This window comes from Capricornis sumatraensis, chromosome 6, assembly GCF_032405125.1.
Source record: "Capricornis sumatraensis isolate serow.1 chromosome 6, serow.2, whole genome shotgun sequence".
In the NCBI taxonomy this organism is placed as follows: Eukaryota; Metazoa; Chordata; class Mammalia; order Artiodactyla; family Bovidae; genus Capricornis; species Capricornis sumatraensis.
Window position 1 is genome coordinate 114,237,462 of NC_091074.1, and position 26,462 is coordinate 114,263,923.

At 48.7% G+C, this 26,462-nt stretch overlaps 1 protein-coding gene across 1 annotated transcript in view; it reads left to right on the forward strand.

Moving 5' to 3' along the window:
• The first annotated feature begins 1,634 nt into the window (after positions 1–1,634).
• PAPPA (pappalysin 1) overlaps positions 1,635–26,462 on the forward strand; it is a 254,703-nt gene continuing 229,875 nt past the window's right edge. Inside the window, exon 1 of the mRNA XM_068974426.1 lies at positions 1,635–2,055. Within this exon, the coding sequence (XP_068830527.1) occupies positions 1,635–2,055 (421 nt within the window). The remainder of the gene's footprint in view (positions 2,056–26,462) is intronic.

The following is a 26,462-nucleotide window of genomic DNA, read 5'->3' on the forward strand; positions in this document are numbered from 1 at the left end:
GCTAACTCATTTTAACTTACTTAACACTTGGAAGGGGGAAAAAAAAACAACAACTGTTTTGCCATAAGGGGGAGCTTTTGAGTTCTACAAAGAGGGGGAAAAAAAAAAGAAAAAAAATTACATATATGTCCCAGTTCGAAACAGATCTACAAAGCAGCAAATGGCCAGATCCTTACCTGTGACTTTAACAGTGTCAGAAGGACCTGAATTTCTTAGATGGAAAAAAAAAGGCAAAATAATAGGTGTTTATCTTATTTTTTATATAAAACAAATAATTTCTAACAAATTTAAAAGTATTCAGGAGTATTTAGAGACCTAGTTATGCTGAGTCTACAGCTTCGGGAAAGCAAATGCCTTTTCTAGTTGCTTCTGGTGATTCCTTGAGGACTTTGGGACAACATTTGGACTAGCTGAAGCCAGCAGCACCGCGGCTCTGGAAAGAGGGGGAGACCTTCACCACTGCATAACTTTAAGGAGATTCCAAGAGGGAAAAGGAGAGGGAAGGCAAGAGAAGGGAAAGAAGAAGGGAAAGAGGGAGAGAGAGAGATACGGAGTGGAAGGAGGGAGAGAAGAGAGTGAGGGTGAGAAAGGAGAATGAAAGAGAGAGAAAGAGCATTACCCAAAAAAAAAAAAAAAAAAAATCTGAGACTCAAGTTTCAAGACTCTTTATGTGCTATAGAGAAGGATGAGGTTGACCAGCAAAGTGCAAAGGGGATCCTGAGAGAAGAGAGATTTTTCTCCCCTCCAGGAGGAAAAAAAATTAAAAGGTGGGAGGGGGCAGTGAAGGAGGCGAAAAAAAAAAAAGCAAGCAAAACAAAACAAAAACAGGAATGTGTGTTTTGAGCAGGAATGAGGAGAGCTGGGAGGACCATAAGGGGGTGTGTACAGAATTTCATTAAATTGTTACTTTAAGATTGTCTTCTTAAAAAAAAAAAAAAAGGAGGGGGTGGAGAAGCAGAGAGAAGGAGGCAAACGGGAAGGTGGAGGACGGCTGGGTAGCTCGGCCTCTCCAAACTGATTGATTAGTCATGATCCCCGCAGTTTTAACTAGGACTCATTCAATTGGGGAGGTGGAGCGCTCGGGAGCAGATTAGCATACGCTTGTTTACTCATCTTCTGAGGGATTTTTCCCCCCTCTTTCCTTTCATTTTGTGAAGAAGGAGGGAGGGGAGGGGGACTGGGGTGGGGGGGGAGAAGGGGGCTGTGGCTTGTGTTATAAAGGACGCAAAAAATAAATAAATTAGAGCATCTTTTGGGGGGGAGGGAATTCAGCGGATCAGTGTCTTAGAGGAGCTTTTTTTTTTTTTAAGAGCGAGAAATCATATAAAATAAAATGAAATAAAACAAGGAGGAAGGCAACCAGCTGTTAGAGGGGGGAATAAGGCAGATAAAGGAGCGGAGAGAGAAATTAATTGCCAACCAGGAGGAGTTGGGCTGTATTTTTTCAAAGGTGGGGGGAGTGGAGCACACACCTTGAGGAGGAAAGCGAGAAAGAAAAGAAAAAAGCAAGTGGAAGGGGGGGCTCGCCCAAGAAGGGTGAAGAAGCGAAGAAAGTCGAGGCGCCGAGGCTCCTAAAGCTGGCAGCTCCGGGCGGCGGTGCAGGGGCGAAGGGGGGGCGGGGGGGACCGTCGGACATGCGGCTCTGGAGTTGGGTGCTGCGCCTGGGGCTGCTGAGCGCCGCGCTGGGCTGCGGGCTGGCCGAGCGCCCCCGCCGGGCCCGGAGAGACCCGCGGGCCGGCCGCCCCCCGCGCCCCGCCGCCGGCCCGGCCACCTGCGCCACCCGGGCGGCCCGCGGCCGCCGCGCCTCGCCGCCGCCGCCGCCGCCGCCGCCGCCGGGCGGTGCCTGGGAAGCCGTGCGCGTCCCCCGGCGGCGGCAGCAGCGGGAGGCAAGGGGCGCCGCGGAGGAGCCGAGCCCGCCGAGCCGGGCGCTCTATTTCAGCGGGCGAGGCGAGCAGCTGCGCCTGCGAGCCGACCTCGAGCTGCCCCGGGACGCGTTCACGCTGCAACTGTGGCTGCGAGCAGAGGGGGGCCAGAGCTCTCCGGCGGTGATCACAGGTAGGCGAGGGCGCCCGGGTGGGCGCTGCACCGGCCCCGCGGCCCCAGGGGTGCGCGGGTGCCTGGGAGCGGGTGGCGGGATGGTCGGGGGGCTGGAGGGTGTGTCTGTGCAGGAGCCGCCGCTCAGCTGGTGGCTCAGAGGCTCCAGGACGAGCCGCGAGCCTCACTTTGCCCCATCTGCGGAATGGGCGCGCTCGGAAGGTGTCTCTGCCTAGCCCCTCGGGAAGAACGCAGGGAGCGCTCCCGGCCACCCCGGAACGCAGTTGGTGAGGGCTGGTCTTGGGGAGCCTTGTGCACATGAATCGTGTTTTGGATGTTCAGGTGGACTGTTTCTGTTCGGGATGGTGGACAGGATGACCCAGCTGGGATGCATGTGAATAGAAGCTAGGGACCATTGATTTCTTTGGCTTTTTAATGGAGATGACCCCTGCCCACCCCCGCTTTACTTAGGCCAGTTACCCTGAAAGCCTACAAGGTTGTTGTGATCCTCAGGACTTAAAAGTACTTGAAGTGCCCCAAAGTTGCTCTGTACTTGATGCCTGCCTCTAGAATTAACCCCCTACCCTCAGACACCCACAGACACGCACACACACTGCCGTCCCGTGTTCTCTCTTTCCAAGCCCCTTGCCTGTCATTCGGAGCTGGGGTGAGACTTTCCGCATGCACACCCAGCCAGTCTTCCCGGGACTAGGCTGCGAAACGGGGCGCTTTTCTCATTTGGGACTTTTACAAGCCCGTAATGAATTTAGGTTCCTCTCCTCACACCCTCCCCTTTCCATAGCAAAACCCACAGTGAAACCGGACACTTGGCGAGGGTTGCAAATCTTAGAAATCCTCCAGCATCCATTTTCCCCCCTCTTAATGAATCTGTGGCAATGTCTTTAATAAAACTGGGGGGCGGAAAGGGAGGGGGCGGCGCTGGAGGAGAGGAGGAAAGTTTTGCCTCTTCTGGCTGGGAGATTCCCTCCCTGCACAAACAATCTTGCCTGGTCCTCGGACGGCTCAGAGTGAGAGTAGGGGTTCCCCCGTCGCTGCAGCCAGGAAACGTGTTGGAGGCGTTTTGCGATCCCACCCCCTTACACACACTTTCTTAGAAGGGAGAGAGCTCTGAGTTCTCTGAGCAGTCCGGCTTCTTTCTGTCGTGGCGTGGACCTCAAATGTTGCTAACTCTGTCCTATTTACATCAAGCCCATTTCGGGGACCCAAACTCTGCTGCCGTACTAAGTAAGCACATACCCGCAGAGCTCCGCTCTCCCGCTACCAAATCCCAAGCCGAGAGCTACAAAGTGACTTTCCCCCATGCCTGACGTCATCACATGCTATTTTTTTCTTTTTCTTTCTTTTTTTTTTTTTGCGTCTCAGGAAGTAGAGGGAAACTGAGCTCATTCAGTTTTAGCCCCCAAGCTCCAGTCAGCCAGAGGGGGTTATAATGTAGAGTAGAGAAGAGACGGTACTCATAATAGTAATGCTGATGCTTATAATTCAGGGCTGTGGTGTGTTTACTTCTCTTTCGGAACACAGGAAAAACGCAGAGCCTGCTACTTGGAGATTTTTTTTTTTTTTTTTTTTTTTAATGAGTAGATCTGATTTTTCCCAAGTCTATACCTGTGGTTCAGGGGTTTGGAAACCTCCTCCAGAGTGGAGAGCCCAGGGTTATAGAGGTATCATCAATGAAAAGGTAGTAAATGCATTTTTTCAAAACAAGCAAATGCATACATATAACACCTGAGATTCCACAGGAGTCTGCTTTATAAATGTCTGCAATTCAGACAAGGAGCCCCCTCTTGACACACACACACTCTCTTGAGCACTCATTCACTCTCTCACACAAAGATTGTGCAGTAAAATACTTTAATTGGATGGGGGACGTTAGGTTATTATTGCTTGTATAAAATGCCTGGTCCATTTTATGTGTGGAAATAACATTCCTCTCAAAACGAGAGAGAAAGAAAAAAGTCACTGCTGGTGTGTAGCCCCAGAAAGCTCAGAGCTTTTCTCCCGAGGATTCTGGTGGATTTTTTTTTTCCCCTCCCCTAGTTGAGTCTGAGCCAGATTTGACGGTGTGTAAACACCTGGCCTTGAGCCAGAAAAGACTCATTCTGCATATCCTCCACACGGTACAGGCTGTGGGACTGAAAAGAACCTGCTTCTCCTTGAATTAAAACACAAACAAACAGAGGTTCTTTACAGAAGCACTTTTGCAGCTCCTTCCTCCGTGTCAGTTCAGACTGGGAGAGGCAGGGCCGGCTGAGGTGGGCAATTTGGACAAGGGTGCCAAGCCACGTCCTCCCGCAGCGACCTCGGGTGCCCGGTTGGCCACCTGACCTTTGCTGGCGCTCTCTGGCGGGGCGTCGCCACTTTCCTAGGAATCCCGGGTCACCTATCTTGAGAGAGCAGGCATCTCCCAGCAGGGACCTCACTGCTATTTCAGGCAGAGGGTTGCTGCCTCGCTGTCAGGCCAGGCTGCCTTACATCACTCTTTGCTGCAGGATTCAATTGGGTTTCGTAAAGGTCTAATTTTATGGTGCTGTTAAGCGGGTCTGTCGTCTGGCAGAGGCAGGCCTTGCCGCTGCTGGGAGGCGGGCCACGCTCCCAGATCCGCCTGGGATGCTATTTCTACCCCGGTTCAAACTTCACTGACACCAGTTCAGACAGGCGCTCAGAGAGGCAGAGAAGAGTGAAGGAGCAATTTGCTTCTGAAGCTCAGAAAACATGCCTTTTATTTTTTCCAAAAGGGAAGTGGCGGTGTGGGGTGGGGGGCGGGGGGGGGGGATATATATATACATATATACACACATATACACACACATATCTGTACATGTGTGTGTGTGTCAGTTGCTCAGTTGTGTCCAACTCTTTGCAACCCCATGGACTGTAGCCCTCCAGGCTCCTCTGTCCTTGGGATTTCCCAGGCAAGAGTACCAGAGTGGGTTGCCATGCCCTCCTCCAGGGGATCTTCCCAACCCAGGGATTGAACCTGGGTCTCTCATGGTGCAGGCAGATTCTTTATCGTCTGATCCACCAGGGAAGCCCACATATATATGTGTGTGAGTATTAATAAAGATGAAAAGGCTTATGCAGGCAAAAGCAGGGCTAAAGTTAGAAAGTTCCTGTGTGCAAGAGTCTCTGAATGGCCCACCCACGGTGGATGGTCTGAGGGTTGAAGAGTCCTTTAAGGCTGTTGTGGAAAGGGTCCTCGGAGGTCCCCCAGGCCAGATCTTGTCTCTTAGGCCAAACAGGGAGACAGACGCAGCCAGGGGAGGGGCAGGAACTAGGATCTGAGCCTGGTCATGTCCACTCCCAGGCCTTACCCACTATCCTGCTGAGAAAACCTGTCCAGAAACACCGTCACCTCCCACCCCTCACAGACCCACCACCCAGGCCCTTGGGGCATGGTAACTGGGGTTCCCTTTCAAGTCTGGGGGTGAGGAAGGCTTATTGACACATCCTTTTGCCTTTATAGCGTACCAGGCAGGATCCAGACCCCTGCCCCTCATCCCTACCTGCCCTCCCCCACCATACCTCTCCAGTTTGACAGAAAGAGAAAGAAGGGGAAGAAAAAGAAAACAAGACTCAATTTGCTCCAAGGAGCAGAGGCCCTGGGCAGCAGTTAATCTTGTTAAAGTTTCTCTGACCTGCTAGGTAAGTGAAATGTGGAGCCCACAAGTACGGCTACCTCCTCCCGCCCCCATCCCTAGTGACCCAGAATCCCTGCTCACAAGAAGGAAAGGATTTACCTGAATCCCCTCCAGCACCTCCTCCTGCCATGCTTCTTGCCTTTGTTCTAAATGTTGGACTATTGAGTGGACAGGCTACCGAGAAGAGACTTTTATTTCCTCCCTTCTGCAGCCCACACTTCCCACAATCCACTCAACCCCCCAAAAGCCTTGGTTTATGGACTGAGGACACTCAGTGGCAGGAAGGAAAGTGACTCTTCCTGGGTGCCTCCCAGGTGCCAGGCACGGAGCTAGGTGCTTGCCTTGTGTCTGCCAGTTTCACCCTCACAGTCACCCTGCAAGGTGGGCACTGTCACCTCTGTTTTCCAAATGAGAAAACAAAGTCTCAGAGGGTGGAAGCTACTTAGTCCAAAGTGGACAGAGCCCAGGTATGAGCTCAAACTGCAAGTGTCCACTTCTTCTTCAGCAGTCCTTTGGGAGAAAGAAGGAATGACCCCCTTTCCTTCTTTAGACCTGCTGCAGACAACTCTTTTCTGCCCCTCTGTGTGCTAACTGTATTCCTGCAGATGAAATGGGATAAAATGTGAATCTAAATCTCCTTGGAACTCTGGACGTGACTCGCATATCTGCGTGTTTCTTTTTTCTTTTCCCATCAAACTATCTATCAGACCGACGGGGCTTGGAATTTCTATTGCCGATGACTTCCTGTGTGGTTTGAGTCAGGTCACTTTGTCTTTCTGTCCCTTTGGCTTCCTCTCTGTAAAAGGGGCATAATGGTGTCAGGATAATGCAGGGAAATAAGTAGGCAGAAAGTACCTGGCACAGAACCAGCTCATACTGGGTCGCCACCTTGCCTTCAGCCCGTTTATGCCTTGTTTGGGCTTCCCCGCTGGAGTGGCTGGGGAGTCTGTCTAGAGTACACAGTGTGTCTTGGGGAACAAACAGTTGGGCCCCCTCAGATCCCTTGCTTGCACTTTGATTTCCTCTTCTTTGACCTACTTGGATGACTCCTTGGTGATCAGGGCCAGAGGAGGGCCACCAGCACAGGACCAATGAGTAGTAAAGCCAGTTAGCACCCAGGGGGAGAATACACCCTCAGGAACAGTGGCCACAGCGCATCCCGGTCACAGCTCTGTGGTCACATGCCTCTCGCTCCTTCCCCAGACACTCCCCTGACTTTCACGTTGTCCCAGTCAGCACTTTACGTGGACAGATCGGGTGACTGGAGGCTGCATCACCCTCGCCCCACTACACCGAGGAGGGCAAACTGGAGGCTAAGAGGTGCAGGGCTCGGGAACGTGGGTTCTGCATGGCCAGCCAGGCATGGACTGGGTCCAGCAGCCCATGGAGAAACAGGGAGACTGAGGACCAGCATCACATGGGCGCTGAGAACTGAACTGTATCCATAAGCTGCCCCTCTCAAGGTGGCCTGGGAGACGGTTTGGTTGAGTTGCTCCCATCTCGTAGCACTGAAAATCACCAGCTTTTAAAACCTCCTGCTGCCCAGCTGCCTCCCAGGGATTCAGAGGTCGAGGGTCTGGCCCTGGCCTGGGCAGCAGTGTTTTCCGAAACCTTCTCAGGAGATGTAGAAGGGCTACCAGCAGGAAGAACCGCTGATGCTGCTTGATGCCTCCCTGCTCTGCAGGTGGAGAAGCTGAGGCCTCAGTCAGGGGCAAGGAGTAGGGCTTCCTGCTCACCCAGCTGGTCGGTGGCAGAGCTTTTAAAGAAGTTCATCTGTTCCAGTTCTGAGTTACCATCAGAAGGGATCCCCTTTCCATTCCCAATTCCACTGTGGTTCCTAGGGGCAGGGTGTGTGTGTGTATGTGTGTGTGTGTACACACACACGCACGATGACATTCCATTTTTTCAAATCTGGTCCTGTATGTGAAGCCACATTCTCACCTTCTGGCACCTCCTTTAAAGAGCAAACACTCCTAAAAGGGGATAATACATGGAGTGCCACACATCTGAGCTCAAATGGATCTCTCACCATGCTTGAGCAGTGAGGTGTATTTTTTTTCTGAGGAATAAGAGGTGGAAAGGAGGGAAGGAATCCCAGCTGGAAGGCATTCCCCACTTTGCCCAGGGCTAGTCCTTCCTGAAAGAAGGCAAGTGTTCCTATCATCCCAAATCCCCTCACCTTACGATCACTCTGAAACCAGTGCTGGCTGCAGGGTGTCTTAGATGAGAGAGAAGACCCCATATACAAGCAGCCTGAGCCTCATCTACCTATGGCTGGTCCAGGGTTTAAGAATTCAGTAAGTGCCTGCTTCTCCCCTCACCTGCTGCCCCATCTCTGGAATTTAATTTCCTTTCCCTCAGTGTCTCTTTTTATCCTTTTTTCTTGCTGCGCTGAGGACTCTGCTTCATGCCTTAGTGCACTTACTGGAAACGCTCAAGTCAGACCTGACTTGTGGGTCTTGGCCCTTTAGCTCCTTTGAAAACCTGGAACTGAGAGCCAGGAACTCTGGACTCAAGTCCCAGCTTGGCCTCCTCTGAGCTGTGTGACCTGGAGCCTCTGGGGAGAGAGTTGCAGGTGTGGTTACAGTCAACACCCCCATCTCACAGGTTGTCACGAGAACCAGGTGAGACAATGGCACGAGAAGCTCTCAGCTGAGATCAGAATCTAGACCATAGGTCCACACTGGTTGGAGGATCCAGAAAGTGAGAGATGTGAGTGCTTTGTAAGATTCACGTTCCTGAAAAGGCACCTTTATCGTCATTCTTCACACTGGAACAATACACAGTGATCGAGTTAGCAAACCTTTTCCTGTGTGTGACCTCACTGGAGTTCTTTGATGTTGGAATTAACAGGTCTGCCTCACTTGCTTTGTGACCCAGACAACTTAACTGCTCCTCTCTGCTTCAATGTTCTCAGCGTGCGTAGGTGGCGGGGGTGGGGGGGGGGGGTGGGGGGGTGGCGGAGGTGGGTAGCAATGAAACAGGGGCTTTTACACTGTTCCCCACAATCTTAGGAATGCCCTAAGGGGCAGAAGTGATGGAGAAGGAAATGGCAACCTACTCCAGTGTTCTTGCCTGGAGAATCCCAGGGACAGAGGAGCCTGGTGGGCTGCTGTCCGTGGGGTCACACAGAGTCGGACACGACTGAAGCGACTTAGCAGCAGCAGCAGCAGGGAAGAGGCGAAGGGAAGCGAAGCATTCTGCTTCCGGCACCGTCCCTTCGCCTATACTGCCTGAACTGTGTGCTTCTACAGGATTTCCTTTGAAGGACTGTGCGAGTTTCTCAGTGACAGAATGCAAATGGACACCGACTGACATCGTTACCTTTGTTATCTTTGTTAAAGATCTATTCTGTTAGAAATGCGTACTGAAGTATTTATGGGTAAAATGACGTTATGTCTATTTTGTTTGTTTAAAGTGTTCCAGGGGAAAAAAAAAATTAGGATGTTGGGGGGAAGAGGGGGTAGATGAAAGATTGGCAGGCTGATGGCCGCTGAAGCCAGGTGACAGGAAACAACGGGCTTCAGTACAGGTTTTGTCTGTCCTCCTGTGCCTGATTGAAGAGTCCCGGCATGAAAAGTTTAAAAGAGTTGGAGAGCCACAGGAGGAGCTGAAGTCTTAGATCCCTGCGTGATCTGTGAGCTGACAGGCTTCCAACTGCATTTCAGCAACTTGGAGCGGGTTAGGGACTCTCCCAAGGTCACACAGAGAGTAACTGAAAGTCAGGGTGCAGACACCGGGAGCTCCCTCGGCCCTTCTTCCTGTACACCTGTGAACCCAGGTGATTGGCTGTCCTGGAGAGCTTGCAAGGAAGACAAGAGATGGGAGGGGCAGGTGGAGCCTTGCAGAGCAATTAGAAATGTCCGTGAGGGCATTCCTTGCTGTATGGAACCATCCCCAGCATTGGGAAGCATTTTACAGCCTTGGTTTTGTGCATAAGGATCCCCTAGAATCTCCTAATCATTGTGACAACCCAAAACACACTGCCACCATTCACACACAGGCACGCGCGCACGCGCACACACACACACTCATTCACGTTTCCATCTACCCGTTTCTTTGGTTTTTTTTTGGCTCCTTCTTTCTCTGCGTCTCCCATTGCCCTGGAAGCCTTCTAGAACCTTCTAGAGCCCAGTGGGGATGGAGGAGGAGGATAAACTATAGTTGACTAATCTAAGAAAGAGCTGACACCCTCAGGAAATGGGAGGAAGGAGCATATGTTTACTGAGGACGTATTTTGTAATGATTGATGGTAGAACTCGAGGCAGGTTGCCTGAGTGTGATTGGCTGATTCTCCCACCTGCCAGTTGTGTGACCTAGGGCAAGTTACTTAATATCACCAAGCGTCACTTTTCCCCTCTGTGAAATGCGGATAATACTGGCTCCTACTTCGTAGGGTTGTTTTGAAGATTAACTGGGCCTCCATGTGGAAAATGCTTAGTAATGGAATCTAGACCACGGGGAAGCACCCAGTAAACGTTAACTCATGTGGGTTTTATGTGTGTCCGGCCCTTGCTACATGCTATTTCTAATTCTCTCAATAACCCTATAAATTAGACATGTTTATCTCCTTTGGCAGAGCTAGGAATTGCCTTTCCCTCCCTCCCCACTCAGGAAAGGCTTGTTCCTGTCATCTTCACATCAAACAAAAACTAAAATGAAGGACAAACAGAATAAACACTTTCTCATTTCCTATCACAGAAGCAGTATGGGCTCATTGCAGAGACTCTGAGAAAAGCAGATCAAAAACAAGGAACGGAGTAAGATATGTCCCTCCCTGCCCAAGTAGCCAACAAGTGTTCCATGGGTTTCTTCTGCAGGCCAGGCGCAGTTTTAGGCTGTCAGTACAAAGCAAGGAGCAAAGAAGATATCTCTGACCTCAGGGAGTTTCTATTCTGGAGTCCGGGGTGGGAAGTGAGAAGCAAGAGCAGGCAGAAGACAGATGAGTAAGGAAATTCACCTCATCGTGTCGGGTGAATGTTTACGAACCGACAAAATAGGAAAAGGGAGCTGTGTGGGGCTGGGGTGGCAGGAAGAGGAGGGAGGCAGTGCTGAGAAGTCTCTCTGGACCAGAGGCTTCAGAGCAGAGCGGCGCCGGCTGGAGGAGGCTATGGGGCTCGGAGAAGGAAGCACAAGGGACTAAGGGCAGGGGGGTGGAGGGTGGGGTCAGGTCCAGACCAGTGCCGTCCTCAGCTTGCTGTGTGATAACGCACTTTCCTTCTTGGGGCCCATTTTCCTCATCCGAACGGTGGGGGCAAGGAGGAGCTCATCTTTGTCTGTCTTTGCCCCGGAGGCCCGTCCAGCAGAGGTGCCCTGGGGGCCCGGTGACCCTCATCAGGCCTGTCCTGAGACTAAACTGCAGTGTTGGCAGGAGTTCCCACACTCTTCCTTTTTGAGTGAGGCTTCCTCCACTAGGTGGCGCTTGTGCCCCTCGGGGACTAAGTGCCCACACCGCCGCTTCTCTTTCCCAGCTACACTCATCCTCGAAAAAGGACATGGCGCCCCTTCTTGCTCAGGTATCATCGACCGACCCCAACTTAGAGTGTGGCTCTTTCATGGACGTATATGTTTTAATGTCTCCTCAAAAAGCCTCCTATCCACAAGCAGAGTACCAGTGGGTAGAATTTCCGTCAAAGACTGACTGAAGACATTATGTCGGGAATATTGGTGCTTCCCAAGAGCTGGAAGCCATCGCATTAATAATATTGCTAATAATAGCTGCCATAAGTATTTAAAAAAAAAAAAAACTCGCCAAGTGACCTTTTCAGTGATCACATCTTGGCTTATGGCTAGAATACTCAAGTTTCATAATTTCTTATTGTACGAAAGCCATTCCAGACAAGTTACTGGTCGCTGGCGTAGCCCACTGGCCTTTTAGTCATGCTTATCATTTTAATCACATCACTTCATGATTAAAATACTAGAGCGCTAGAGTCTGTAGCCATCTGCTAGTCTATTTTCCGTCTGGGAATCCCCAGCACTGCCATACCAAGGTTTTTCTTCCAACAAGAGAAAGAGAATGTTTTCCAGTATCACTTGTCACAAACCCAGGGACCGTGGAAGAGCAGGAGAGATGGCCATTTCAGTTTTGGAAAACCTGAGACAGTCCCAGGTTCCAGTCCACTTGGAGGAAACAGAGACAGAAGCTCTAGGAGGTGCGGGGTCGCAGCTTGGGATCTAAGTGCCTGGGTCGTTGTTTGGTCGTTCAGTCATGTCCAGCTCTTTCTGTGACCCCATGGCCTGTAGCCCGCCGGGCTCCTGTTCATGGGATTTCCCAGGTAAGAATACTGGAGTGGGTTGCCATTTCCTTCCCCAGGGGATCTTCTGAACCTGCATTGGGTGTAGCTTCTTTACCACTGAGTCACCTGGGAGGCCCAAGTATGTGGGTGGGGGGAGCATATAACTTGTTACAGATCCCTGAGTGAAGAAACATTCCCATAAGTGCCGAGAACCAAGGTGTGTGAGAGTCAGCATCAGAGCCATTCATTCCCAGGATGGGAACCCAGGGGTGGCGGAAACAGTGACTTGTCCAAACCAGTGACCATTCAGGGTAAGGTGCTCTATCTCCGAGTCTTAGGCCAGGGCTGGGTCTGCTTCCCTCCTCCCTCTGCATCCTTCCCTATCAAAGTACCATCTCTCTGCTGAGGAGCATCACTTATCTCCAGATTCTGCTGGACTCTGGACTCACAGACCCAGCTGTCTGTTGAAAATGTCAGCCTGCATTTCAAACTCAACGTGTCCAAAGCTGAATCCTCTTTTTTCCAAAATTCCTTCTGTCCTCATCTAGTGTCGCCTGCCCTAAATATGTTACCACCATATTTATCCTGTCTGTCCTGCCTTTTTAACATGTTTATAGCCAGCCTTCCCCTTTCTTAGCTTAGGCTTTCTTCATCTCTTGCTTTGACTCTTTCCTTAGTATTGTAAGTGCCCACTTCTCTAAGCCTCAACTCCAACACCTCCTTCAACCTGTCCTTCAGCTTTCCGCAGTCAAATCTTGCTACAATGCTAATCTGCCTCTACTGCTTCTAGCTAGAGGCCCTTCAATAGCACTGCAGTTATTTACAGTCCCCCAGATACATGCCCTAGGCTTTTCCCCATCATTTTCTTTGCTTGACATACCTCCTATATCCCCTAGATCCTTGACGTACCTTTCTATCCCCACAGAGAAATGTTGCAGGCAGGGTGTTGCAGAGCACTTAAGCCTCTAGAGGCTTCTGCTCAATGTTCCTCTTCTAGGAAACCCTTTCTGACTCTTCCCCAAATACGGCTTGTTTCCCACCTCTCTTATCCATCTGTCTCTATACCCTCTGCACACATTTATCAAAACACCTGGGATTCTTTATCACGTTTTATCCTGTGCAAATTAGGGGTCCTCTCAGCTTCTCCACTGCCTGGCCAAGCACTTCACTTATAAGGAAATACAGAGATTTTTTTGTTTAATGAATGCATGAGTGGATAAAGGAACCAGCTACATTTCTAATGATTCTGGGAGAAAGAGCTTGGGGACCTCAGGCATGTTGTATTACGTAACCAAAACACATGACCTGGCCCGTGCGTCACACTCAGAAACATTACACAGTGGTTAATTCCATTTCCCCTTGAGCAAAGAAGTCAGAAGGGAAAAGATAATCTGGCCTTCCCAAACACGGAGTGGGGGAGGGACAGTGTAGTCAACGCCTCCTCAACTCATATCTCAGCCTTTCTAATCCAAGCCCCGGATTAACCTTGGTCTTTCCCACTCTGTCCTTCGCCCGTTTGCGAAGCGTTTGTTCTGTGTGTGCACTGCAGCACATATCCCAAGCTTTGCTGTCTTCTCCGGTTTCCACCCTGGTCCCCCTTCGCAGGTCCTTTTTGGGCCTTGAGTGTCCCAGCTGTCATATCTGTTGCCTGGGTTTTCCCTCCTTTGTGATTGGCGGGCCTCCCATCGGCTGGCCTTGATCTTGTGAGCCCTTGGGGTGACCTTGGGGTCTGGAATCCTCTATCCGCTGTTTATATACCCTTGAGGGAGGAGACGCATTCTCAGCGGTAATAACAGTAATAAAAGCCTCCAGCTCATAATGAGCACTGACTGTGTGCTGGCCGTGTGCCGAGGGCTGCACGCCGGACCCTCGGAGTTTGGTTTAGAAAGTGACATGACTTGCTGAAGGCCTCACGGCTTAAGGGTCGTGGAACTGGAGCTGAGGCCAGTTTAATTTTCTCTCTATCCACAGGGCCTAGCGCATTGCTTGGAATACAGTAACTGTTCCGTAACTGTTCCGTGAGAGATGAATATATGTGAATGCTAAATAGATGGCTGGCTAGCTGGCTGGATGGATGGATGAGGCTACCCCCAGTGGCTAATGCAGCCATCTACAGAGACTGCAGAACAGAAGCGAAGAAATAGAGGGAGAGATGGAAGAAAAACTGGAATGAACATTATAAGACTTTAAAGAGATTGGCTAAGAAATCTCTTTGTTGTTCAGAATATATTTTATTTGCCAGTAACTTTTGAACAAAAAGGCCATTGATGTCCACCAGAGCATTTCCCATTTTTACATAGTCTACCAGGAGCTAATAAACTTTCAAAGATTCGCTCTGCCAAACATGTTTCTGGATTCCTCTTTTGGGAATCAGACTTCCCTGATACCTCAGCTGGTAAAGAATCCATGTGCAATGCAGGAGACCCTGATTCGATTCCTCGGTTAGGAAGATCTGCTGGAGAAGGGATAGGCTATCCACTGCAGTATTCTGGCCTGGAGAATTCCATGGACTATTGTCCATTGGGGTCGCAAAGAATCAGACACGACTGAGCCCCTTTCACTTTTGGGAATCAGGGCCTGAGAAATGTTCCCCCAGGAACATGCTCGGCAGAGATGGTGACCCTCTCACCATCTGACGAGGGAGCTGATACATTCAGAGCCAGTTTGGGCCCGATGTAGGTGGTATGCTGTGAGAACCAGGGGTTCTGAGCAGAAGAATGACTCTGGAGTAACAAGGCTGGTTTGTGATGTGCTCTCATTGGAGCTGATTAAGGCTCTGTAGAGCCAGTAGTGAGTTCTCAGGATTACTCCTTTACAAAAAACCCCACTGGGCTGATTAGAGCTGATCTGCTAGCAACAAATATGATATCTTGTTCTTCCCTTTCCCAAGACAATAGAGTCTGCTTTATAAAATCTGCTCAGTTTTTAGATGAAGAAACTGAGATCTAGGCAAGTTAACTTGTTAAACTGAGTTGAGTGAGGTTAAGCACACAAACCGGTAGCAAAATTGAAACTAGAACTTGGATCTCTTGACTCCCAAATCAGTGCTTTTTCCACCAGACCACTTTGTTTTCCTTTACAGTGTTAGATGCTGGATACATCTATGGGTTCACGTTAGTGAGCTTATTAGAAATGTCATACAGCGGTTTATTAACTTAAGTATTTCTTACGTGCCAAACCTCTGTCCTAGACATTCTGCAAAGTTGAATGGGAAATGGCAGTTTATTCAGAGAGGTAAGCTTTCCTTCTTTTCTTCCTTCCTTCCATCCATCCATCCACCCATCTATTTGGTAGTTACTGAGCAACCTTTACGTCTTTGTGTCTTACACATTGAGCTAGGAGATGCAGATTAAAAAGAACAGGGCACAGTTCCATCCCTTGGGGAACTCCCAGTCCTAGTGGCGGAAGCAGACTGGTAAACAGCTACATGACATCATGGTAACTGCTATAACTAAGCAATTAATAGAGTCCTGGAAAAGCTCAGAAGCAGAAAAGCTGTGTTGCTGCACATCTGTGTTGGCTATGGGGGCTAGAAAGTACTCTGGGATTTTGGGGGCTAAAAGAGGTCCCTTCCCTTGAAGGGTTGGGGATTCTTGAAGTAGGTGGGGTGCCTGTGGAATGTGCGCCTTGCCCTGCATAAGGATGTATACCGGGCGTGACGTTTCAAATGTCGAACTGTAAGTCAAAGTCGAACAATAAACACTTTTTGATTCCTGTCTCCGCTAAGGACATTGACCTAGAGTGGCTTTTAGGAGTATGACACTAGGAAATGATTGGACGATTCAGTCTATCACCACCCGAATCAAACCCAACAGCTCCTTACTGCATTTGTCACGCTGTTGTGATGCCTTCGTACTTGTCTTTCTCCACTTGTGTCCAGGCTGCATCTGAGCAGAGACCATTTCTGTCGTTATTGCTGCTTTATTCCTACCTGTCACACAGCGCCAGCCATGCTGGTGGAGCTCAGCCGACTTTGTGAAATGAACGGGAGATGGCTCCGCATAAGGGAGAAAAGAGGACGGCTGAAAGGAAAGGTGCTTTGAGAAATGATGATGAGCCTTCAGAAGGGCCAGGCAATGAGAGCAAACTTGTTGTGAATGACAGCCATTCGACACAGCTCTGGTTTCTCTGAGCTGACCCAATCCCTGTATATATTCCTGCCACCTTTCCCCTCTTACTAAGCCTCCTTTCTTTCTGTTGAGCCAGTATATCATTCTATTGGCGTTAAGTCCTTTTCCCCCTGGCTTTCTCTCAGTTTCTCCTATCCTGTCCCTGGAGAGAGCTGCTAAAGAACCAGCTACAGCAGTGAGGATGTGCCCTGCAAGCCTCCCCTGCGCCCTGGAGGCCTCCCAGAGGATGTGAGCGCAGAGTGAGGGCAAGAAGCATGCCTGCCATCTCAGCACAGCTTCCCAGGGCTGGCACGTTGCTGGGGTTCAGCAGATATGGGAATGAACTTCTGGACGCATGAATGCTGTAACTTTGCAGCACATCTGATCTGGTCTCTTCAGCTCACAGGTGGAGAGAATCTGATGTCCAGAGGAGGCAGGGAAATGATTCCAAGTTCTGCTCCAACTCAGAGACAGAGAAGGACAAGAGTCCAGTTCTCCTGACCATTGTTCTCTCCGGTCATATTTTGCTGGGATTTGAGCCCAACTCACTTGAACTTGGTCATAGAGATTTTAGTTGGGTAGGACCCAAGCTATCCTTTTATAGCTGGGAAATCTGAAGTCCCAAGAGTGGAGGAGATTAAACCACACACCAAAGCTTCCCCCAAACCCTCTATGCATCTCCATAGAGGCAATAAAAATGTAGTATGTGCCCAATACTCTCAGAGGTGCAACGCTGAGAGACAGAGCGGGTCCCTGCCCTCGTGGACTTAGTATTCTTGTGAGGAGAGAAAGACCATACATAGGGAATCAGTTGTAAGGGCCTCTACAGTGACCCTTTCATGCATTGGAGAAGGAAATGGCAACCCACTCCAGTGTTCTTGCCTGGAGAATCCCAGGGGCAGGGAGCCTGCTGGGCTGCTGTCTGTGGGGTCGCACAGAGTCGGACACGACTGAAGCGACTTAGCAGCAGCAGCAGCAGCATACAGTGGCAAGCACTGAAAGTGGATGCTGTGGAGAATGACTGGAGTAGAAGGACATCGATGTAGGTGGCCAAGCTGAAGCTTGAATGACAGGTGAGGAGGAACAAGGCGTATGAAAAGATAAATAGAGTTCCAGAGAGAGAAAGAAAGAGACAGAAGAGCCAGCGCATAGACCGTGAGGCAGGACAAAGAAGATTTAGCAGGTTGAAGAAGCAGACAGTCTAGCCATTAGGAGACCTGTGTTTCTGAAGCTAAAGGTAGTCCAGCTTGTGGAATGTGGATTTGGATCTAGATGAACTAGAAAGTTATCAGAGTTTCAACCAAGGAAGTTACAAGGTCTGGTGTTTGTTTTCCAACGATCAGTTTGACCTCTATGTGGAGAATGAATCATATGAAACCAAGAGTAGAGAGTCAAGTATACCGTTGTCATGGTTTGAATTAACTATTGATGTCATTGCTTAGTTAATTGTTTAGTTATTACTTAATATTTTGGTGAACATCATTACCACTTATTTCCTTGCTAATACCAGTAGCAACTAAAATATCTGAATAGCACTAATATTTTAAACCAATAGGGGGAAGAGGGGTTCCTTGCATTATGCTCCAAGAGGACTTGAAGACACTTGTCCTCAAGACATTTTCTGTAAAAATTTGAGACTGTGCACGTTTTTCTGGTTGAAAGTTTTCTTCACTTTCTAAAAGGGGTCTATGGCCCCCAAATGATGACTTAAATGCCTAAAAGAAGACCTAAGAGGTCATTTCCTGAAGCCTGGTCCCAGCTCTCCAAGCTGAACACTCTAGGAGATCTGTGAAACTGAGAATGTTGACGCTGAGTTGTCATATCAGACTGAGGAATTGCACTTTCCTTCATCTGTGCCCTTGGTGGAGTAAATAGAATTGGGGATTTTTTTTCTCTCTGAGGAGAAGTTCGTTTATTCCTTAGAAATATAATCTACAACTTTGTTTATTCAGACTCTGTTCTCTGAGGTTCTCTGAGTTTTAAACTAGGCAAGTTCACTTCCAAAGTGGCCTGAGGTGGTCCTTATCGTAATTATTCACTGTGGACTTTACCCAGGAATCTGTGAATCCAAATATCCATCTACTCTTCCATCTCCAAGCATCACCCAACATCCACCCACCTTCCCTCCTTCCCACCCTCCCTTCATCCCTCTTCCATACATTGATCTTTCCACCCTTCCATCAGTCCATGCCCTCACCAATCTGTCCTTCCATCCATGGAGCCTATTTACCGGCCTCTCTGCTTCCCTGGTGACTCAGATAGTAAAGCATCTGCTTGCAATGTGGGAGACCTGGGTTCTATCTCTGGATTGGGAAGATCCCCAGGAGAAGGGAATGGCTACCCACTCCAGCATTCTTACCTGGAGAATTCCATGGACAGAGGAGCCTGGCAGGCTACAGTCCATGGGGCCAAAAAGAGTCAGATGCGACTGAGTGACTAACACTTTCAGTTTTTACTTTTCTCATGCTAGAGCTAGGACAAGAGTTGCTGCTGCCGCTGCTAAGGCGCTTCAGTCGTGTCCGACTCGGTGTGACCCCAGAGACAGCAGCCCACCAGGCTCCCCCGTCCCTGGGACTCTCAAGGCAAGAACACTGGAGTGGGTTGCCATTTCCTTCTCCAATGCATGAAAGTGAAAAGTGAAAGTGAAGTCGCTCAGTCGTGTCCGACTCCTAGCGACCCCATGGACTGCAGCCTTCCAGGCTCCTCCGCCCGTGGGATTTGCAGGCAAGAGTACTGGAGTGGGGTGCCATTGCCTTCTCCAAGGACAAGAGTTAGGAGACTCCAGTTCTTGTCTCACACCACTGTGAGTCCTTGATGAAAATCTCCTGAGAAACCTCCACTGAACCGTTCACTTCTACTAGAGCACAGTTAGAAAATCTCACTTCAGAAGCTGAAAACTACTTTGAAAAAAAATTCAAGTGCTCGTCCTGCTTAGTGACATGGTTTTAAGTATTCCCAGCAGTGCTCTGGATCTGGGTCTAGGTGAATGGAGGCCCCTTTATCAACTCTAATATTTTAGATCAATAACGGCTTCTACCTTGGGTCAGCAGGTGGTGGGAACCCAATAGAGAATGTGAAATAGAGGCAGGGCTGGTGGGGAAAGGGATGGCTGCATAGAGCAGGCAGAGAACGGAGCTGGTGGTCACTTAGCTTCTGGAACTGTCTTTTGCCCCCAAGCCCTGGTCTAAAGACTCTGAGCCTTCATGATCCGTGTGTGCGCCTGGACGCATGATGTAGGAGGAAGCCCTCGTGGCATGAAGTTGTTTCAGTTTCCGAAACATTTTCGACATGTACCTATCATATTCCCACTCGCCTTGTAAAACAAGCATTTTCATTTAATACAGTGAGGTCTTTGTATTCTCAACAATAAACACATGGTCTAAGGCTCGCGGACAGAACCTGCCTTTTTCTTCAACACTCTCCGCTACCCACCCCCACCCCCCCCCCAGACTCTGTCCGCCCTTACAAAGCCCAGCATCAGCAGAAATATCTGTTTACAAACAAGGGCTCCCAGAGAACAGTATCAGTAGCTCAAACAATCCTCTAGAACACGCCCCCAGCTCTGCCCTTGGAATCCCTGTGAGCGGTGTGTGTCACTGGCAGCCGCTTTCGTGGAAGGCTTCCTGCCTTTCCATCTTTCCATCTGGCTTCCTCTGTCTTCTTCCACTTATTCATTAAAAATGTGAGGGTCCTGGACTGAAGAGGCAGTTGGATGTGGGCTTGGGATATCTGGAAAACAGAGCCCCGACCGTGAGTGGCTTGAGAACAGCCACACAGACCCACACACATCCCACTTGCCATGTCATCTGAAGCAGAAGCTGATTGAAGGAGGATTATTCATTGAGTGGATGTAACAGTCACACGGTGATCAGGCACCTCTAGATCATTTTTCTAGCACTAGCAGCAGCCGAAGCGATTCTTTTGTTACTCTTTCAAACTTGAGTCCACTGTAGCTCCCTATTACCTACACCTGGTAAGGATAATAGCTAACATATTTAGCACATAATATGTGCCAGACGCTGTTCTGAGGACTCTGCGTGTATTAACTCTTTAATCTTCACAAGGACCCTCTGAAATAGATACTCTTATAATCCCAGTATTCCAGATTGAGAGAGCTGAGGGGTATGGGAAAGTTACGTGGCTTCCCGAAGGTTAAGTACTGTACAGAATTAGTCCCAGAGTTCCGTACATCCCGCTACAAATCCTCTCGGTCAGGCTAGAATTCCTTAGCATCCCATTCAACTTTCTCCTCAAGCATTATTTTCTACCGTAACATTTCCTAGTTCCTCATATCAGGGATCCTCAACCTCAGCACAGTGGAGATATCGGAAAGGGTGAGTCTCTGCGGTGGGAGTTTGTCCCAGGCACTCTAGGATGTTTAGCAGCATCCCTGGCCTCTGCCCACAAGAAGCAGAAGCAGCCTCCCTTCCCTAGCTGCGTTGATCAAAAATGTCTGCAGGAACATTACCACATGTTCACTGGTTGAGAAGCGTTGTCTAACGTGCACTTGTCTGATGAAACAGAATTATCTGGTGTTCATAGAACACTATTCCCACCCCCTTGCTTTTTCAGGTTTTGGAATGTTTTTAATGTATGGGAGTATAGTTGCGTTAGTTTCTGCTGTGTAGCAAAGTGAGTCACTTACACATGTACCCCCTCTTTTTTAAACAGTAGGTTCCCTTCCCACTTAGGTCACCACAGACCACTGGGTAGAGTTCCCCATGCTGTAGACAGTTCTCAGCAGTTATCTGTTTTATACGTAGGCCCTGGGTCAGGAAGGTCACCCGGAAGAGGGCATGGCAACCCACTCCAGGATTCTTGCCTGGAGAGTCCCATGGACAGAGGAGCCTGGCGGGCTACAGTCCACAGGGTCGCAAAGAGTCGGACACGACTGAGCGACTAACACTTTCACTTTCCGCTTTCTACATGCTAGTGTTTATATGTCAGTTCCAGTCCCCCAGTTCATCCCCCTCCCCCTCCCCCTTGGTATCCATAAATTCATTCTCTACATCTGTGTCTCTGTTTCTGCAAGTAAGTTCATCTGTACCATTTCTCTAGGTTCCACGTATAAGCGATGTTTACTATTTGTTTTTTTCTTTCTGACTTACTTCACTCTGGTTGACAGTCTGTGGGTTCTATCCACATCTCTGCAGATGCCACGATTTTGCTGCTTTTATGGCTGAATAGTATTCCGCTGTATATATATACACCACATCTTTATCCCCTCCTCTGTTACGGACATTTAAGTTGTTTCCATGCCCTGGCTATTGCAAATAGTGCTGTAATCCACATTTGGATGCATGGATCTTTTGGGATTATGGTTTTCTCCAGGTATCTGCCCAGGAGTGGGATTTCAGGGTCGCACGGTAGCTCTGTTTTTGGTTTTTTAAGGAACATCCATACTGTTCTCCACAGTGGCTGCACCCGTTTACATTCCCACCAACAGTGGAGGAGGGTTCCCTTCTCTCCAATCCTCTCTAGCATTTACTTCTTTCATATTTGGTTTCCCCTTTGACCTTGCAGGGTCCTTGGCCTCCTCCCCTCAGTCTTTTCTCTGTTCCAGAGTCTTTGAGTTCCTCAACACCTTTTACAGCTAGAGAGGAAACTCTAGCCTATCTGTGTTATTGATCTGCTTGTATTTATGCTTTTTTGTTTAAAAAAAAAAAGGTCACTTATTTCAAAGTTTCTGTTTAAAAATCCGCTAAAGATTCCACAGGAGCTTGAATTAAAAGCTCAGTTCATTTCATGCATTCAGTGATTATACATCGGCTCTACTTTGTTTCAGGTCCCAGGCTCAGTACTCAGGGTATGAAGTCACAGGTGATACAACACTGCACCTCCAGAGTTTGTGTGATAGATGATCACAGTTAGGGAACAACTTAGAGATTCAACTCCCCACCCTCTCCTAGTTGAGTAAATGAGAGGACCAAGCCCGGGAAGGTAGATGATATTTGATCAAGGTCAGCTAGAGAGCAAGCTCAAAGCTGAGCTAGATCATTCTCCACCTAGTGGAATAAAATTCAAAATCTGAAGTCCTAGTGAACAATTAAATACCACCTACCCATCTGGAGTTTTAAAGAGTTCTTTTGATTTGAGTCATAATTTATGATTTTTTAGTGGATAGTTAAACAATAGAAAACTCGTATCTGAAAAGTATATCAGCCCTCTTTTCAAAATTTTTGCTTACATCCCATGCCTTTCATTATAAGTCTTTAAGGCTGAAGGGCTCGGGATTGCCCACAGGCACTGGACAGGGTGTCCAGGGAAAGGAGTCCTGGTTCTTTCAGCTCTGTGACTCTATCAGTAAGAGCATCATGAAATCCCTAGCTGATGATCCCTACCCCGATGGACTCTGTTTCTGAAAACCCACCAAAGAGTCCCTGTTGTCTATGGAATAAACTTCCAATCTCTCCGTCTGGCATTCCCCACCCTGCACAATCTAGCTATGCCATTTCCCTCTAAGAGCTCCCTCAGTGCCATCAAAAGCAGATGTCTTCTCCATCTCCAGAGTCACCTTCCAGTGACCACAGCTCTTGACTGCTAGAAAGCTGGTCTGCCCAGCCTCCCACCCCCTACCCCTCCTCTCCCACCAAATTCCTTATGCAAGCTTAGTTATGTCATTCATCCAAGAAAACTTCCCGGAGCCTTCTTGTCTGAATCAAGTGTTCCCTCCACTGAGCTCTTTGGTTTATACCTCCACTAGAACTTACTCTATTATGCTTTATTTATTTATAATTAAAAACTCTACTTTGTCCTCATGTAGTCAGTTTTCCCCTGACTGGCAAGCCTAATTCAGAACTTAGGAACGTGAACCCTCGAGACCCATTGCCTGGGTTTGAATCCCACCTCTGTCATTTGCGAATTACTCTGGCTTGGGCTTGTCTGAGTGTCAGTTCTCTCATCTGTAAAGTGGAGGTAACAGTGCTCCGATATGGTGAAGGGAACCTGACCTGCTCCACACAAGGAGCCAAGCACGGTGCCTGGCACGCGGTGCGCACTTGGCACACATCCAGTCCCACTGCCGGGCCCCCCCACCACCTCCGCTTTGGAGAGTGATTCCAGATGCCCCCAGCCCAGCAAAGCAGGGATCTGCCTGTCTGGCCACATCCCTTTCTCGTCTCTGGCTGCCTTCTCACTCCCCGAAAGGCTCGCCCCTAGCTGTGTGTGCCAGGGTGAGGTGACAGCAGGCCCGCCCCAGAGGAGCTTTTGTGTCCAGAATGCAGCCCACACTGTCTAGGGTGTGTTTTCACATAATTTGTTGTGGGCCTCCGCCGGTTGGGAAAGTCACATCACTGGACTCACCCGTGTGGGAATCCTCTGAATCCCTCCGAGCTCCCTGGATTGGCAGGCAGCAGGCACTCAAAGCCTCCTCTGATGCTGTTCTGTAGATGAAGACCCGTCTTCTTCGAGATGGACCCAAGGCCGACTCATCCATTAGCTGCAGTTGACACAACGCCTGAGGTCCACAGCACTTTTAAGAGGCCCATAAAAATGGCTTCATGTTTCTTTTTTAAATCAGGAGAAAAAAGCTAGTATAATAATACATGTATGATAATGAAACCACCCTTCATTATATATATTTAAATATGTAAATAAAGATTATATAAATCTTTACCCTTTACACCCTTCATATGTATATAAAAAGATTATATACATCTTTATACCAATGCAGTCATAAAGTATAATTATATATATTTAGGGAGAAAGAAAAAGCCTCCAGGGTCCATGAAAGTCATGACGCTACCCCAGAGGGAAGGAATTTGCACCAGATCAATAGTACCTTAGTGGCAAATCCGGACACAAGTTCATGTCTCATCACTCCCAATTTAGAAATCTCCCTACATTTGAAGAAAAGCCCCAGAAGCGATTTCACCACGATCTTCTTTCAGAGATGAGAAAAGGAGGCCAGAGAAAGCACGACTTGCCTCGGGTCACACAACTTAGTCGCACAGCAAGCGTCTTTCCTGACCTCTGGTTGCTCTTTTCAGTATTTTACGCAATCGACCTGGTGCCCACCAATGCCAACCTCCTACTCGATGGATAGACATTTGAGGCCCTGGAGACACAGGGGCTTACTCATTGTCACCAGGATGCCTGCCCTGCCTCCAAGTCAGGACTCTTACTCCAGTACTACAAAGATGAGTCCAAACCTCAAAATCCTCCGGTTGAGTTTCTTCACAAGTATTAGGCATTTATTTCATTCATTCATTCAGTCAGTCACTGCTCATTCATCTGTTCAACAAATGTTGATTGAGTACTTAGGTCCTCAGCAGCCTCTTTAAGGCTCTAAATGCAGAGATGTAAAGAGATGTACTCTTTACCTTCTCAGAGCCTCATTTCCCCCATTTGTGTGAATTGTGAACATAACGTCTTAAAGAGAGTTCTTGGGAGAAGTGAATGAAATAATTAAGGTCCTTTGTACACGTTAAAACTTCAAGGAGTCTTAAGAATGCTTCTTGTGTTGTTATCACTGACAGAGTGTGTAATTAACATAAGAAAGAGTAAAATGTTGAGTATATGAGAAAATAAGTATTAAGTAAAAAATAATTTCTGCTTATATTTAGCCATAGAAAACTTAAGGCGTTGGCTAAGCATCTGGCTTTGGAATCAAAGAGCTGGCACCGAATCCTGTTCTTGTTATTGTTGACCTTTGCCCAGTCAGTCCACCTCTGAGCTTCAGTTTCCTTACCCGTAAACTGGGACCAAGAGAACTCATCCTGTAGAGTAGGTATAGTAGTTCAGTGAGCTGATGCACATAAAGGTCTTGGTCTTGTACGTGGCACACTCAATAGTGGCTCTGTTGATTTCTTGGGAGGTTCATGCGGCTTGAAGAGCCATTAGAACAAATCAGGTCCTAGGGATGATATGAGGAGGCAGACGCTGGTGATAGCAGATCTTCCTAATCGCATAGTATCAACTCGTATTGCATCTGTGTTGCCTTAACAGAAGGACTGGCGCTAACATTAAGGATCAGCATGTCTCTCAGCAGAGGGTATATCTCCATACTTGAACGTCCAGCTGGGTCCTGATACAGTGGATGCCTGGTGACTGTGTGTTGAAAGAATTGGTGAATGGACAGATTAATAAATCAGAAAGGACTTGAGGATGTTGATTTAGGGAAACGAAGAGCCAAGGATAACACAGTGAAAAGCCTCAGACAGCTCCAGGGCTCCCTTGGGTAAAGCGCACTGAATAACTCTGTGGGTTCCTGCAGTCCAGATCCCGCACCACTGTGTGCAGAGGAAAGGGAAGCGATTTTGGCTCACTCTGGGTGAGCACTGGGGCTTCCCAGGTGGTGCTAGTAGTAAAGAATTCACTTGCTAATGCACGAAATGAGGGTTTGATCCCTGGTGGAGAAGATCCCCTGGAATAAGGAGTGGCAATCCACTCCAGTATTCTTGCCTGGGAAATCCCATGGACAGAGGGGCCTGGTGGGCTACAATCCATGGGGTTGAAATGAGTCAGGCACGGCTGAGCATACTGGTGAGCACCAAGAAATGCCCCAAGGTGCAAAGGCCTTGTTCTTCAGGGGCTCAGAAGCTGTCTGATTCTGGAGATACACGGTCACTTGTAGAGAGGTACAGGTGATTCAGACGGGAGGTTGGGTGTGAAAGGCTGTTGAATGATTTTTGAGGGAGCCTCCAGTCCTGACTGTGCCTGATTCTGTGAATGTGAAGGGTGAGCTTGGGGCTGCTGCGAAGAGTGTGGGCGGCAGGGGGCTTTGGCTTGAGGGTTTTCTGAGAAGCAATGTGATTATCTCTGAAGTTAGTGGGTCTTCATCAAAAAGACCAAAGGTCAGCGCTCTTCTGTGGGGCAGTTTAACGTCAGCACCGAGTCCACTGGGGAAACTTTTAAGGGTGAACAGAAGAAAACATGTAACCCTTCCTCCTCGTCCACTCTTCCCCTCCTCTTCATCCTGACTCCTCGTCCCCTCCAACCCTGCCTCCTTTTCTTCCGTATCTCCTTCTCCCTCTCCCCCTCCCACTTCCTTTTTTAAAGCCCTTATGAACCAATTTCAATGACAACGTGTGAAAAAGAGAGTGATGAACAGGTCTCTCTCTTTCAGAGAACAGCCTCAGAAAGGATAAAGTTTCACCACACAGAAGAAGGGGGAAAATGGTCCCGATTTGGAGGAAAAGGCACAGACGTTTATCATTAATACTGATTAAACAGCATAGCTAACATTTATCATGTGCTATGCAGATGAGTATTTGTATTCTCTAACTAAATCCTCAAAATGTCGCTGTGCCTTAAGTACTGTTATTATCAGTTTACAGTTGAGAGAACTATCAGGGAGGTGAAGGGATTTTGCCCAAGGCTACGAGCTAACAAGCAGCAGAGCTTGGATTCCAGCAGTTAAGTCTCCACAGTACAAATGCTTCAGTTCAGTTCAGTTGCTCAATCATGTCCGACTCTTTGCT